Below are 12,593 nucleotides of genomic sequence, written 5' to 3' on the forward strand. Positions count from 1 at the left end.
AGTGGCCAAGTGCAGGTGAAGCCTAAGTGCTTGCCTGAGATTTGCCTAGTCTCCGGTGTGGGGTGGTTTTGCCTGATACTGCCGCTCCTCGGCAGTGGCCCAAGGGCTCACAACCCAGTTCCTGTTTTGAAAACGTGACAGTCACCCCCAAAAGGGCCAAACAAAGGAACCAAACACCGAAAGGAAAGAAAAACAACTCTGACGGATGCCCAGAAATCTCAGAAAGGCAAAATGAACTCCCCCCCCCCCCCCCCCCCCCCCCCCCAGCAAAACACCAAAGGATACAACAGAGCCAACACATGCAGAAAGAGAGGTACAGTCTGAACCAATATCCCCATCCCCTGACAACAGAGAAATAGGTCCCGGCACTACAGCGCCTGGAACTCCGCACTCCAGTGCACCGATACAAAAGTCATTAGAAGCAATGTCTGCAACTTGCGAACCATCACGTTGACCGTACGGAGAGGTCCAAAGGATGGGAGCGGCAGAGTCCGCAGCACAAAGTAGAAAGACCACATTGACCACAAAGCCTAAAAGGAGTGTCAAAAGCGACCCACCCTCCACAAAACAAGACCACCTCCGCATGGAAAGAGGATGAGGAGATGCACGGAACCAAACCCTGCACTGCGCTCAGCCCCCAAACATACGCCACACCCGGCCTCTATACCCCTCATATCCAACAAAGCCCTACCAAGGGCCAGGCCACAAGACTAATGGGGAAGGGATCTGTCAAGAGGACCAGTCCCTACCAAAGCAGGCCCCGAACCTTCGGAAGACCAGGTGGAATACCACTCAACAACTGCACCATCTGAGTACCAAGGCCGGTGCAGTCAGAATGTGGCAACCAAGACCAACTGCCCTCTGTGACAAGCCACGCATCACTATAGACACCTAACAAAGGGAAAAAGAAAGACATGAGCTCCACATCCGGCCCCCTCTGAAAAGGCACAGCCAGACCCAGAGCCCCTGCCAGAGACAGAAAAAAAACTGCGGAACCTTGGCATGCACCCTAAGTGCAAAGAAAGGGAACTCGGGAGCCCCTTCGTGAGTTCGTGAGTCATGAGGAGCCACCGAGGAAGTCTGCCATCCCATGCAGGACCCCCTCAAAGTGTGCTTCCGACAAAGAAGATGCTCCACTGCCCAGGCCAGGAGCAGCCTGGCACCTAATGCCAGTGGAGTGCAGCACGGCACTCCTTGCATGCAGCTGGAGGCCACCATTGCCCCCATTGGAGAACACCCGCATCGGGGGACCCTACAGCAACAGGGCAAAGACAGCCACCCAAAAGGATGGCATCCATGGTCCGCATCCCTCTAGCAAAAAGGGAGAGTGTCTGTGAGAACAACCCCCAGCACACGCCCTGTTCAACGGACCAACACAAGGGCTATAACCCTGAAAGACTGGGAAACCCTGATAGAGAAGGGAACCACCACGGATGCAAATGCGCCCTCTCCCAGGGAACTACCTTCACGGCCACAGACATGGATCCCACAGGCACACAGGCCCAGGCCCTAGGATGGAGTACGCTGAGCGTCAGTCAGATCTGTCTCACCAACAGCATGTGCCGCAACAAATGAGAGGAAACCCGCTGCCCCGAGTGTCAACAGAAGGTCGATACTCCAGCTGCCGCAGAAGCACGAGCCAGCCTCTCCCGAAAAGATCTGAAGTCCAAAGGCTGACTGAAGCTCCAGCTACCAGACATCCGCCCGTCCAGAGAGAGCAGACTGCTGCAGCAGTAGCTGCAAACTACTGAGCCAACTGCCCGCAGCCAGGAAGCCTGTAGCCGATGTAAAAAATCACCGACGGCATCAATGCAGAAGAGCAGATACCATGGAAGCAGACACCTCAACCCTCAAGAGAGGAGACTGCTGCAGCAGGGCAAAGAAGGAGACCGCTGTAACAGACTGCTGAAGCAGAGACCTGAAAGAGAAAACCACCACTCCGAAGAGAGGAGACTGCAAACAGTGAGGTCCCCCAGCTGAGCGCAGCCCTCAAGGGGCAATCGCTGGAAGTTGCAACCACTGGACTCTAGGAAAAGAGACTGCCCAAGGCCAAGGATAACCAGAGCGGCCTGCAACTCCAACGAGAAAGCCCACCATGGAAAGCCCAGGAGGCGTCTGAAAGAGAAAACCGATGCAGCCGTGAGGCCCAGGAGGCAACCACCACTCCAAGGAGAGCAGACTACCATGGTTGGAAGTCCAGGAAGCGACTGCAACCCCAAAGAGAGGAAACTGCCTGGTCTGTGAAGGCCAGAGGTGTCTGCAACCCTGAAGAGGGGAGATCGCTGTAGTTGTGAAGATCAGAGTGACTGCTACCATAAAGAGAGGTGACTGCTGCAGCTGTGAAGCCCAGGAGGCAACTGCAACTCTGTTCAGGAGACTGCTATATCCATGAAACCCAGGTGGCGTCTGCAACTCCAAAGGGGAGACTGCCACAGCCGTGAAGCCCAGGAAGCATCTGCAACTCCGAAGAGGAGACTGCCACAGCCGTGAAGCCCAGGAGGTGCCTACAACTCCGCAAAGAAGAGACCACCAAAGTTGAGTCCAGGAGTTGTCTACAACCTCGAAGAGAAAAGACCGCCATAGCTTAGAAAACTAGAAGACGGCAGCCACTCCGAAGAGAGGAGACCGCCGTGGCTGTGAAGTCCAGGAAGTGTCTACTATTCCAAAGAGGTGAGACATGCCAGTGAAGTCCAGGATGCAGCTGCAACTCCTGAGAGAGAAGACAGGAAACCTGTGGTTCAGGAGACGTCTGCAACTCCAAAGAAAAGAGAATGTCGCAGACTTGCCCATAAGAAGTCTGCCATGCCTCAAATAAATCGCCCAGGGGTGTAACAGAAAAATCCACTATGCAGAAAATAGCCTCTGTAGCAGAGGCACACAGGAAAAGGACGCCCCCAGAAAGGAAGCAACTGTCGCCACACTGAAGCGTAGGAGAGGTCTGCAGGTCAAAAGACAACAGAGCACCACGGCCCTGACAAAAAGAGACTGCCAGTGGTCAGGGACCCCAGCAACAGAGAAGAAAGACCTCTGAAGCTTCACACACACTTGAGAAGTGCCACTGTTAAGGAGAAGACCACAGCGGGGACAAGATCCCAAGAAGCTGAAGCCATTGGGCAACCACCACAGTCCTAAGAGAGTGGCTGCACAGAAACATGAGAAGGTGCTGGCCCCTGCCGAGGCACCAAAGAGGAAGACATGGGGCTGACCAAAGAGCCCGAGGGCTCCCGCAGCCTGACCCTCCAGAAAAGCAGACAGAAGAAACCCACACAAAGTGCCAGAAACAGCCAAGCGGCACAGCTCTCGCGACTATCTTTTGAGTTTTGGTTTTCCTTCCCCCCCCCCCCCCCCCCCACCAGAATATAGTCAGTAGCATGCCAGCCCTCCAAAGCGCACCCAGGCTCTGCAGCTGGCCTAGACCAACAGAAGAAAGGCAGGCCGGTAGAGCAGGGACCCGGCACCGCCGGGACTGACCCCAGCGCTAACCAAGCACCGCCAAAGGAGAGCCGCCACCATAGGAAGGAGTGGCCACTCCACTGCTACCCAGAGACCCCCAGGCCAGGAGCTAACAGTGGAGCGCCAGAGGGCGGTTGTACCCTGCCTCCGTAATCCTTGTCCGCCTGCAGAAATCCCCCGCTGACGCCATCAGCGCTCGCGTTGCTGGGTCTTTTTTTGCATGCAGCGAAGCCTAGAATGGAGGACATGATGCGCCACCAAGCACCACAATGGCGGGAAACTGCTGACCCCACAGCACCCGCCAAGCAAGCAACCAAGGTGCCATTTTTTTTTTTTTTTACAAACCACCAAAGTGGAAGCCCAGCCAACAGTGCTCCTCAACCACGGTTCCAAGGCAGGATTCTGCCTCCCCCCACTCTCACCTCCAAGGCACCTCTCACCTCACAGTCCCCACGACTGGGGGCTGTCCTTTAGCTGCACTCGAGCATAGTCCTGCACTGCCTGCTCCATGTCCTATGAGCAGCTGCAACGAAGAAAGCCCATAAACAGCTCTGTCTTACCTGTTAAGCAGCACTAGAGAGCAGAGTGGAAAGCAGAGAGCGCAGGATTCCGCGAAGACCAGGGACAGGTGGCACCAGATATGACCCCACTAGACCGTCAACTAGGAGACCAGTTGACCATCTGGACCAGGAGTAGGGCCTCAGAACCAGGAGCAGAAAAGCAAGTCCATCCACCTACTGGAGATAGAAAATAAAGGAGAACTGGGATGGGCTGACTGAGCATATATGGGACAGCTCAGTTTTGAGTTTTCTATCTCCACCTGCTGGTGACATTAACTACCCACACGTCCTGGAATAGTGGGAAGTAATGTAATGGAAAGGAGAGGAGAGAGAGAAAGAGAGCAAGCTAGGTTTGTGCATAGGCTAGGGCTGGGCTGTGGGTAGCAAATGTTCGATACTGAGGTGATAGGATCAGGTTGGAGAAGAGATGCCTTAGCAAGGACAACAGGTTGAACAGGCTCCTCTGGTGAATTTCACCAGGTGTCAGCTAAAATTATCCACATTTATTTTATTAATTTGATATACCACATTATATATTTGTATCAACAAAAGATCAACACAATATACAGTGAAGTAATACGAGACAAATAAAATCAGATAGCTCGAGGGAAAAAACTAGGACCAAAAAACAATCACCAAGACCATCTCTCCCTATCTTAAAGACCAGTGTAGGGGCTGATTCAACCGTGGATTTGATTTTTTTATTTTTATGCATGCCTTTTCAACAGCTCAAGGTGAGTTACATTCTCGAATAGTAGGTATTTTCCTGTCATGGAGGGGTCACAACCTATGTTTCTATCTGATGCCGGGGGGGGGGGGGGGGTGTTAAGTGACTTGCCCAAGGGGTCAAAAGGAACATACAGCAGGATTTGAACCAACTTCTCTGGTTTTACGCTCACTGCTCCAGCCACTAGCTAATCCTCCACACCTCAATAGATGCAAAGTTGCCAATATTTCAAACGTAGGGGTTTTTTTTTTCTTTTAAATACGGAACAATTCACATGATTAAGAACATTCTAATTTCAGATCACTGAGCAAAAGGGTTCAGAGTATGGAGGCCAGGAAGCAGAAAATGGGATTAGGATTACTTGCTCCACTCAAAATTGTGGTGATCACACCATGCCACCTGCTTAACAACCTATAAAGAGAATGGAACTCAATATAGCTAACATAAGAATAGTCAAACTGGGTCAGACCAATGGTCCACCTAGCCCAGTATCCTGCTTCAAAACAGTGGCCAATTCAAGTCACAAGTACCTGGCAGAAACCCAAACAGTAGCAACATTCCATGCTACCAATCCCAGTGCAAGCAGTGGCTTCTCCATGTTTTGTCTCAATAGCAGACTATGGAATTTTCCTCCAGGAACTTGTCCAAACCTGTTTTAAACCCAGATACACTAACTGTTGTTACCACATCCTCTGGCAACGAGTTCCAGAGTTTAACTATTCGTTGAGTTAAACTTATTTTCTCTTATTCATTTTAAAAGTATTACTATGTAACTTCATGGAGTGTCCCCCTAATAATTGTACTTTTTAAAAAGATTTAACAATCAATTCATGTTTATTCATTCTACTCCACTCAAGATTTTGTACATCTTTATCATATTTCCCTCAGCCATCTCTTTTCCAGGCTGAAGAGCACTGAACTCTTAAGCCTTTCCTCATATGAGAAGAGTTCTATCCCCTTAAACATTTTGAAGTTGGATTCTAGACCCCAAATAGATTCTGCAACACTGTGTCTGCCCAAACAAACTGTTGCATCGGGTATCCTGCTCAAGGAAGTAGTGTGATGCGAATGTGTGGACTGAAGACCATGTAGCAGCCTTGCAAATTTCTTCAACAGAGGTTGACCTCAAGTGGGCTACCGACGTAACCATGGCTCTGAAATTGTGAGCTGTGACATTACCCTCTTAGGGCCAGCCCAGCCAGGGCATAAGCAAAGGAAATGCAATCTGTCAGTCAAATTGAAATAGTGTGTTTCCCAATGGCAACCCCCATCTTGTTGGGATCAAAAGAAACAAAAAGCTGGGCGAACTGTCTGTGGGGCCATGTCCGCTCGATGTAGTAGGCCAATGTTCTCTTGCAATTCAAGGTGTGCAAGTTGCTTTCACCAGGATGGGCATGAGGTCGGGGAAAGAATGTTGGGAAGACAATCAACTGGTTCAGATGGAACTCCAACACCACTTTCAGAAGGCACTTGGGGTGCGTGCAGAGGACTATTCTGTAGTGATGAAACGTAATATAAGGTGCATCCACCACTATGGCCTGAAGCTCACTGACCCTACAGCTGAAGTAACAGCCACCAAGAAAATGACCTTTCAGGTCAAGTACTTCAGATGGCAGGAATTCAGTAACTCAAAAGGAGCTTCCATCAGCTGGCTGAGAATGACGTTGAGATACCATGACACTGCTGGAGGTTTGACATGGAGCTTTGACAAAAGCAAACCTCTCATGAAGGGAACAACTAGAGGCTGTCCAGAGATGGGCTTACCTTCTACACGTTGATGATAAGCACCAATCGTACTAAGGTGAACCCTTATAGAGTTGGTCTTCAGACTAGACTCTGATAGATGTAGAAGGTAATCAAGTAGGGTCTGTGTAGGGAAAGAAAGCGGATCTAGGGCCTCCATTTAAAAGAGTAACAACTCTTCGTGGAATCTTTCCTGGAAGCCAGCAAGACCCGAGAGACACCCTTCAAAAGACCTAAGGAAGTGAATTCTAGCTCTCAACATCCAAGCTGTGACAGCCAGAGACTGGATGTTGGGACTCAGAAGTAATCCTTCGTCCTACGTGATGAGGGTTGGAAAACACTCCAATCTCCACAGTTCTTCAGAGGATAATTCCAGAAGAAGAGGGAACCATATCTGCCGCAGCCAGTAGGGCGCGATCAGAATCATAGTTCCGAAGTCTTGCTCGAGTTTCAAAATGTTTTTCCCACTAGAGGTATTGGAGAATACGCATACAGAAGACTTTACCCCAATTGAGAAGAAAGGGATCTGATGCTAGTCTGTCATGGGCCTGAAGCCTGAAACAGATCTGAGGGATCGTGTGGTTGAGCTCAGTTGCAAAAAGTTCCACCAAGAGGCTGCCCCACGCTCGGAAGATCTTGTGGGCTATGCCCATGTTGAGAGACCACTTGTGAGGTTGCATTATCCTGCTTAGTCTGTTGGCCAGAGTGTTGTTTGCACCTGTCAGATACGTGGCTCGAAGAAACATGCCATGGTGGCGAGCCCAATGCCACATCCGGATGGCCTCGACACAAAGGGTGAGATCCGGTACCCTCCTGCTTGTTCGTATAATACATTGAAACTTGGTCGTCAGTTAGAGCGTTCCAGATTGCCTGGAGTTCCAGCAGATTGATCTGTAGGTTCGTTTCTTGAGAGGACCAAGCTCCTTAAGTGTGAAGCCCATCTACATGAGCTCCCCAAACTCGGAGAGATGTATCCGTCATCAGCATTTTTTGTGGCATTGGAATGGAAGTTCCAGAGTCAAACTGGATCGAATGGTCTACCACTGAAGGGAGCGTATAAGCTCCAGGAACACTAGGATGACATCTTCCAGACTTCCCATAGCTTAATACCACTGAGAAGCTAGGGTCCATTGAGCTGATCTCATCTGACGACGTGACATGGGTGTAACGTACACTGTAGAAGCCATGTGCGCCAACACTCTCAACATCTGACAAGCTGTGACATCCTGAGAGGCTCGAACCTTGGACGTGAGTGCAACTAGAATGTCAGCTCTTACATCATAAAAAGTAACATACCACATTGTTTAAAAATGACAAGGATTAAAAGTTTGCACTAACAGTTTAGAAGAAAATATGCTCCTGTTCCTCTATCATTCCTTTTTCACAGAATAAGTGCTCACATGCTGTGCTGATCACTTACCAGGGTTGTATAGAGGGTGCAGACCAAGCCCATGGTTAACACCGCTCCCCAGAGGTCAAACCCTGTCACTGCACAAAGAACAAACCAGAAAAATCAGGTTAAACCTTTTCAAAGGCAAGTTATTATTTAGAGCCAAAGGACTGCATTGTCGTCATGGAAATACACACAATGGTTACCTGTCTCATCAATGCTTTATCTACACAAACAGCAGGTTCACAATACTAATTACATTCTATTCTGTTCATCTCTAACCCATTTTTCTTTTGATGACTCAAAACATCTAACATCAAAGTGCAATACACACAATAACAAATTACACAGCCAATAACTAATACATATGAAACTTAACTGAAACCCAGCAACCCAATGCCTTTCTACTGACAAAGTATCAGAGGTCTCTCTATCCTCTCCCTCCCCCTCTAGAGAGACAAATATGTAGCTCACTCGACAGAGTGTGCAATGGTGAGCTTATAAGCTGTTCACTAAATTTTCTTACTTGGAGCTTGTTAGGCAATGCTATATCCAGTTAGTTTAGAGAGCCTTAAACATAACGCCAGTTCTGAGCTGGCGTACAGTTAAGGTGCTATTCCACTTGTACGATCAGAGCCCTGATCTCTTACAGATACTTTCCAATGCTGACTGGCTTGATCCCAGACCCCGGGGGGGGGGGGGGGGTGTCATATGATTAAAAGCTTTATGGTTTCTACATTGCAAAACAAAAACTGTCTAGCTCAATCTATAATCAAACTTCTGATGCACACCAGCAAAGTCTCCCCTATTGGGTACTCTTCTGCAGCCTAATGCGGGAGATTTCAGAGGCATACAGCAACAGCTCTAGAGGTACAACCTCAGGCCCCGACGATCAAAAGTAAATGTGGGCGCTAGAAGCTATTATCACCAAACTAGTGACCACATTTACCAGCACAGGATGATCAGAGGAGTATGGCTCACCACAGAGCTCATTTAAATTATATTCAAATGAGCTCTGCAGTATTCCATCCATATGATCAGAGCACTGTGCTCTGATCACACGGTTGGAATAGCGCCTTAACCCTACGCCAGCTCGGAATTGGCATTAGGGTTAAGGCTCTTTTCCTCCCCCATCCATACCAGGAAGCCCGAGCTGTCACTATAGTGCCCCCCCCCCAGGGCCCTGGACACTGACACAGGGGGGCTGGAGGTCTGGTGGACCTCTAGCTCCCCTAAACCTCCCCTGGCAGAAGAAAGGATCTAGCAGCTCCCCCCCCCCCCCCCTTCCGGCACAAATTTGCATGATATTAGTTTTGATCATCGGTGTGTATTGTTTCCTCGCACTTTTCCAAGTGCTAATTTTACAGTGCTGTTTGGAACATCACAGGGAAACTGATCATTGGGATCTCAGTGAATAAACACGTTGCACAACAGCCTGCTACTCAATATCATGGCTGTGGCACCATGAGCATGAGCAATTAGAAATCTCGCAGTTGACACTTCCTGCTGCTGGCCTCTTAAGATTAACAGGCAGAAAATGTCAGCCATGAATAATTGCAGTGCTGACTAAAACAAAACTAGTTCAGGTACTGCCACTCATGGCAGTGAGTGAATAAGTAACGTATTTCTCTGGATCATTTGGGTGGGGGGCAGAGATCAGGGCATGGGCTGGGGCTGAAAAATCTCCTGCTTAACAGCTTGGATGATACCAAAATCAGGGGCCATGATGTGGATGAAAATCTGTTAACCATTTCCATATTTGTCTGAAATTTGGAAAATGTCAGTCCTGTGAGCTCTTATGAGAAGAGTGAGCAGAAACTTTAAAACAAAACAAACAAAAAATAAAAAAGGAAAGGAACCTGCTGGACAATAATGAATGAGGAAAAAAAACAAACAAATGTAAGAAGAAAAAAAAACCTCAACATACCAGTGAAAGAAACCTTAGGAACTCTGAATTCTTTACCTGCATTGAGAGCCAAGGCTGGTGCATAGAGGACTACACCCATGTAGATAACCTGCCATGGGAAGAAATGAGAGGCAACATTGCTATGATCAGTTCAACAGAATAGGTGGGAAATGTACTCTCTATCTCTGCCATCCGATGCCAACTCTATACAGCTGAAGCCCTCCCCTCCATCTCTGGCCTACAACATCTGTATAATCCTGGGATTCAGACGTTCACGTAACAATTATAATTACATTATACAATACTTCAAACTAAAACACACTTTACATACTGGCTTCATGTAAACACTGCAGGACTGCCAGTCATTCCCTAACAGTTTATGGCAGCAAAGCAGATACTAATAAACATCAGCCTCACTGCTACTTGTTAAGGATATACATTTGTTTTCGGACAAATAGCAGAATGCAATGAGTAAGGCCGTTTTCGGTTCACATACTAAAAGATCATGAATCCCAAATGATTCAAACATCTATTCATTTTTGGCACCAATTACAACTATGGGGCCATGGTCAGAGTGAAGTTCACTGGGGAGCAAACTCATGGCCCCTGAGAGTAGAGGCTAGAGAATTACAGCTGAAAGCTGCACAATCAAGACCGAAGCAAGTTCTTCTCTGGGAAGCAGGAGACAAGTGCCCTGAACCATCATTTGATCCCTAATCAAGGGTATGCCTCTGCTGGTCCGAAGGGCTACTTTGAGGGCAGGCTGCCTGGAGGGTAACTATTCACTGCCTCTATCCTGACTGTACAGATCCTGTGGCTTCCATTAAAACATAGCAACTTAGTAGATCACAGCAAATAAAAGACCTCATGGTCCAGTCAGTCTGCCCAAATGTCACATTCATTATCAATTCATGAGTAATTCAACAATATCATGAACTTCAACTTTAAGATTATTCCCCCCCCCCCCCCATTGAGATACTCACCACCTGCACTCGTACCATATGATATGAATGTAGTATAAAATATATATACTTGATCCTGATCTTTCATTGTTATTTTTGAGACACAAACCGTAAAAAAGTCTGCCCTTATATTCCAACAGGGCAAGCTTGTAAAAAATTCCTTGCCCCACTGACTTTAATGGAAATGAATGAAAACTCATTTGGTATCTGAAAACAAACTGAGATAGGTGATTGATAAGACAACAAACTGAACCAAAATGTTTCCTGTGCAATCCCTACTACTTGTGTTTTGGGCTTATATTTAGATTAATAGAAATTCTATCATAGAATACGGTCCTTGGTATTTTTTTTCAGGCCTTGTAAGCACCCACTTCTCTCCCTCTGCCCACACATACTAATCACTAACTGTGGAAGGGGGAGGGTTGAGGCAGTAAGCCTGCATTACAGCCATATGCTGACTGCTTAGCATACAGCTTCCTAACGAAACACTAACACCAAATTCTTGCTCACTAATGCTAACCTGGGATTCACCGCTAAGGGCAGCTCAGACTTAGTATTAGAGCCCCAGCATTGTACTCAGCCTTTCAGTCTTCTGAACACTTAAGACTAGCTAATAGCCCCATTACCATGGTTTCAAATAGGGCTGCATTTCATTAAAAATTTTAAGCGTGATTAATCACACAATTAAAAGCATTTTATTTATTTCCCACTGCAGTTCCTTGTGACTCAAGGCAAGTCGCTTAACCCTCTATTGCCCCAGGTGCAAGATAAGTACCTAAACTGCTTTGATTGTAACCACAGAAAGGTGGTCTATCAAATCTCAACCCTGTTCCCTTCCCAAGAGGGCTGAATCTCCCTCCCTCCCACCCCCAGATCCAACATTTCTCCCTTTCTCTTCCTTCCTTCCCCTCCCTCCCTTCTCCTCTTCCCCAGGTCCATTATCTTTCTCTCTCATTTCCTCCCTCCCTCCCACTTTCCAGCATCTCTCCCTCCCACCCTCCAACCTTATGAGCAACAACACCCAGCACCAGGCTCTTCCTGTGGCTGCTGGAGCTCAATGCCTCAGCCATAGATTTCACCAGTGGCCCCTTCCAGTTCTGCTCATGGGTCTGCAGTGCAGTCTTCAACCCCCCCACCTGAGGGCATCTGCCCTCCCCTCTCAATACCCCCTCCCTCTGCTGGTTTACCTTACAGGTAGCCTTCTGTTGGTCCTTGGCAGCAGCAGCAGCATTGCAATCACACTGCCTGCGGCCTGCTCCAAGGCTTTCCCTCTGGCCCATCCCGCCTCCTATATCACTTTCTGTTTATGCATGGGTGGGATGGATCAGAGGGAAAGCATCGGATCAGTGCACAGGCAGTTTATTTGCAACACTGCCACAGACCAATAGAAAACCACCTTTAAGATAGACCAGCATGAGTGGGGAGAAAGATGCTGCATGGCGCCAAGGACAGGACTTGGCAGTAGACGAGAGCAGAAGAGATATTTGGAGGAGACAGGAGATGCTGTATTGTGATTAAATATTTTAAAACTGTGATTAATTAATGCATTAATTGCAAAGTTAACTTAAATTAACTTGCAGCCCTAGTTTTAAATAATTTGTGTATTGTTATCTAACATGTCTTTGCGTAGAGTTAGCTCCTATGCCAAACACTTTTTTTTTTACAACTGTGACCACAAAATTGTGTGCTAAAGCCATGCTAACCCTGCACAAAGTCATGCACACTTTATTGCACTGACCCCTGATACAGATCCTTTCAATCAGATTAATTCTTTACCTTCTGCTATAATCCCTCCTAACAGAAGGCTGCAGCTCAGCTTCATTCCCTTTCTCGCCTGCTTTGCCAAATAACC

The 12,593-nt window shown here is 47.8% G+C and overlaps 1 protein-coding gene across 1 annotated transcript in view; it reads right to left on the reverse strand.

Annotated features, from left to right (window-relative positions):
* The window catches only part of LOC115458636 (sodium-dependent multivitamin transporter-like), an 86,051-nt gene that overhangs the window by 35,213 nt on the left and 38,245 nt on the right, over positions 1–12,593 (reverse strand). The window contains exons 5-6 of the mRNA XM_030188479.1: positions 9,837–9,888; positions 7,904–7,971 (exon numbers count right to left, since the gene is read on the reverse strand). Of these exons, the coding sequence (XP_030044339.1) occupies positions 7,904–7,971; positions 9,837–9,888 (120 nt within the window). The remainder of the gene's footprint in view (positions 1–7,903; positions 7,972–9,836; positions 9,889–12,593) is intronic.

This window comes from Microcaecilia unicolor, unplaced genomic scaffold, assembly GCF_901765095.1.
Source record: "Microcaecilia unicolor unplaced genomic scaffold, aMicUni1.1, whole genome shotgun sequence".
NCBI classification, from domain to species: Eukaryota; Metazoa; Chordata; class Amphibia; order Gymnophiona; family Siphonopidae; genus Microcaecilia; species Microcaecilia unicolor.